The sequence below is a fragment of the Acyrthosiphon pisum genome, chromosome A2 (assembly GCF_005508785.2).
Source record: "Acyrthosiphon pisum isolate AL4f chromosome A2, pea_aphid_22Mar2018_4r6ur, whole genome shotgun sequence".
Classification (NCBI taxonomy): Eukaryota; Metazoa; Arthropoda; class Insecta; order Hemiptera; family Aphididae; genus Acyrthosiphon; species Acyrthosiphon pisum.
Genome location: NC_042495.1, coordinates 66,554,219 through 66,558,358, shown reverse-complemented (window position 1 = coordinate 66,558,358; position 4,140 = coordinate 66,554,219). Strand labels below are relative to the sequence as shown.

General features: G+C 29.1%; 1 protein-coding gene across 1 annotated transcript; it reads left to right on the top strand.

Moving 5' to 3' along the window:
- LOC100159749 (elongin C-like) lies at positions 1–3,758 on the top strand. Its single transcript, NM_001161938.2, is given in 3 exon segments — positions 1–117; positions 3,085–3,275; positions 3,347–3,758. Coding segments are annotated over 3 exon segments (363 nt in total). The 5' UTR covers positions 1–87; the 3' UTR covers positions 3,489–3,758.
- Positions 3,759–4,140: the final 382 nt, after the last annotated feature.

The following is a 4,140-nucleotide window of genomic DNA, read 5'->3' as shown; positions in this document are numbered from 1 at the left end:
GTCGGAATATTTCATTTCAAGTGACCACAAGTGTTTTTCCTTTGTTCGACTCACGGTTCCGACGTCAAAAGTGTTGAACGAAAGAACATGATCGTTGACGCGGTTCAAGAAAGAGAGGTAATGAAATTATATAAGTATATTTATTGTTAGAAGTCTGAAATATTTCACAAATACGTGAAACATTGAATTTTTTTTTCAAACGCAAATAATGATAATAATAATTTATCAATTAATAATAATATAGTCCAGAAACCATAATATAGGTATTTGTATGTGATCGAAGGTTGTAGCTATAATCATTCACATTGCAACGAGTGTCAATACCTGACAATACCCGACATACATAATAATATATATTAGGTTGTTTATTATGTTGCATATTATGTTTATTGTTGCATAAATCATTATGCATAGTTATTATATTATAGTTATATATACATTAGTTAAATCCTATTAAAGGCTTTAGGTAAATTTATAAAACTTAACTATACTCCTATTTTGTATTAAAAACTGTGCTACATAATATATATATATGTTGCCTACATGTTATATGTATAATATAATATATATTATATTATTATATATTAATAACTACTTAGTAGAGAGCACATGTTTATGATCCAAAAAAAATTAAAAATATGCATGCAATTATGCACTAAGTATTTTGTATGATATTGTGTCATTTAATAATTGTTGTACCTATGGTTCGGTTTGGTTAGGCCAATCATCAGTGGCGGGCTGAACTTCAATTTTAAATGACTGCAATGACGCATTTTCATAATTATGTACTTAACACCACCACCACCATCCTATTTTTACTTATAACAAAGTTATGATGTTAATAAAATGTGATCAAAAGAGCCAAGAGGTCAGGCTTTAGCATGTAATTTTGCGCCACAGCCACGGGATGGCACCACCCCCTTTGAAAAGTTGACCACTTTGGCTCGCCACTGCCAATCATCATTAATGACCCATTAGTGGTTGTTTTACTCTATATACATTAATTTATTAAGGTGATGACAAATGTATGTAAAAATAAAACTTGCCTTTGCCGATAAGGCGATAAGGCACAGTGTACAAAATGTCTAGAAGAACCCTGGTCGGCCGCCGCGAATATTACATAGGTCTGCTGCTGTGGGAACGAATTGATCTATTAATTAGTTGTGTCAAGTCCCTTAAAATATTATGAAAAACATCAAAATTATGCACTAAAAGCATGAAGAACATGAAAATATGATCATGCAAGTAAAAATCGAACAAATATGCAAAAATATGCTTGATTAAATTGGTGAATTTGAATTATTTGAGTAATGAAACAAATTTCTATCTTACTCCGCATTAATTTAGACGTTATAAAAAACTATGATAAATACATAAGCATCCGCTCTCTACTAATAAGTATATAAATATCTCGTAAATATATATTACTATAGTAATGTAAGACATAAGTATTTTGTATGATATTGTATCATTTAAAAATTGTTGTACCTATGATTCGGTTTGGTTAGGCCAATCATCATTAATGATAAAGTTATTGTATACATTAATATACCGTATGTCCCAAAAAGCAGGGGCCACTTTACCACTCATTATCATGTAAATATTTTTCAATTCTGTTTACGGGACATTAAACCAGACTAATGGATCGTAAATTTCTATGACTTACATTGTTTTTAACTCATGTATCTTGCCATGCGCAATAAAACTTACATTTTTTTAAACGGCAACCTGTAATTTGAATATCATATTCGGGTTTATTGATTTTTATCAAGCTATTTTGATGTATCAACTTGTGTCCTAAACCCAAAATTGACCAAACTAGAGCTAAGTAGAATTTAAAAAATTCAAAAATTCAATTGAACTATTTTTATATTAGGTAATATGGAACTCATTATCAGAGTCATGTGTCATTGCAGTCTTAGTAGTTCGACGTTTTTTAATTGCTATTTTCAATACCTTTAGGTATTATAAAGTTATAGTTTGAATTTTGTTAGAATAAAATATTAATCATGAATAATAGTGAAAGAGTTCAGTTACTAATGATCTACGGAAAATGTAACAGAAACGTACGAGAAGCAACAAGAATGTACGCTCAGCAATATCCAGATCGGTATCACCCTAATCGTACTTATGTTCAAAAACTTAAAAAGTCATTGATTGAAACAGTTTCATTTAATAGAACACTAGTGCTACATGCTTACATGCTGTTCAACAACAACCACGGGTAAATCAATATTTTAATGAAGTTATTGAAAATCAAGTTTTAGCGTATGTACATCGTTCGTCTGTTAGATACGTCGGACATGAAGTTGGCACACCTAAAACTTTTGTTCATAAGATATAAAAAAAAAATAAACTTCACCCTTACAAACCAGACTTTGTCCAACATTTACGCATACCAGACTCAGAAAAAAGATTAAATTTTATTTCTTGGTTTATGGCGACGTTTGAGGATGATCCATTATTAATTAATCATATTTTGTGAACTGATGAAAGTTAATTAGTTTAATAATAATAATTTTGATTGTTTGTTTCGTGGTATTTAGAAGAAAATAATAAGTACGTACAATTAGAAAAAAAAATTAATTAAATTGAATTTTTAAATTTTTTAAATTCTACTTGGCTCTAGTTTATTCAATTTTGGGTTTCGGACACAAGTTGATACATAAAAATAGCTTGAAAAAAATTCATAAACCCGAATATAATATTCAAATTAGGGATTGCCGTTTAAAAAAAATGTAAGTTTTATTGCGCATGTGCAAGATACATGAGTTAAACATTGTAAGTTATAGAAATGTACGATCCATTAGTCTAGTTTAATGTTCCGTAAACAGAATTGAAAAATATTTACATGGTAACGAGTGGTAAAATGGCCCCTGCATTTTGGGACACACGGTATACATATACATATATACATTAATTATTAAGGTGATGACAAATGTATATAATAATAAAACTTATTTAAAAAATAAAAACAAACTATTAAAACATCAAAATATTTCACGAATTTTATATTTCATGACATTTTCAAACATTAGGTATACTTATTAAAAACGGACTTATGGTATTTGTGTGTACATTTAGAATGAGTTTAGTGAGCACGGAAATTGCGACGGTCCTGAGGCTCTGTACATCAAGCTGATCTCGAGCGACGGACACGAGTTTGTCGTCAAGCGCGAGAACGCCTTGATGTCGGGCACAATCAAAGCTATGTTGAGCGGACCCGGTCAGTTTGCGGAAAATGAAACAAACGAAATTCACTTCAGGGAGATACCGTAAGCAATAACAACATTGTTGGATAGATGCGTCAGAAGCATTGATATGATGATGATTTTCTCTTGTTTAGCTCGCACGTGTTGCACAATGTCTGTATGTACTTCACATACAAAGCTCGTTATTCAAACAGTTCGTCTGAAATACCAGAGTTTACTATCAAGCCACAAATCGCTTTGGAACTACTGATGGCTGCCAACTTTTTAGACTGTTAACTGCGTTCGACAACAGAATATTACTAATTTGCATCATCATAATAATAATAAGACTTATATAACCGTCATAAGTACCTATATCCAACTTTTAAAAACAATTTTTTTAACTCAACATTAATACTAACAACCATACAAAATTGTAATATTGAAATGTATACATCAAATATTATTATAGTTTATATTTTATAATGCTCAAGTTTAATTTTAAAATATGTACTCAAAGTATCTATTTTCCTAAGTAAAAATATAAATAAGTTTGTTTAATAATAATTTTATTACTAATTTATTATTTGATACCTACCTTAAGCAGGTCATTTAAATTATATCATATTTATACATTTTATACAACATTAATTTGATAATTTGATAATAAGATGTCACTGAGTTGTGAGTATTAATCGAAACATAATGTTACTATAATATTTGTCTTTTTTTATACACTATATTATATTAGTAATAACTAATAATAGTATAATAAATATGTTCTTCACATTTAGAAGTTTTGTAACCATAGAGGAAAAAATATTTTTATAAAATCAAATCTTGGATTGAGTCAAATCTGAAATTATTCAAATAAAACATTTAAAAATAAAGAATTAAATATTATAAATAATAACTAGAGCAGCGGATTTTTATGCACTTAAAAGTATCG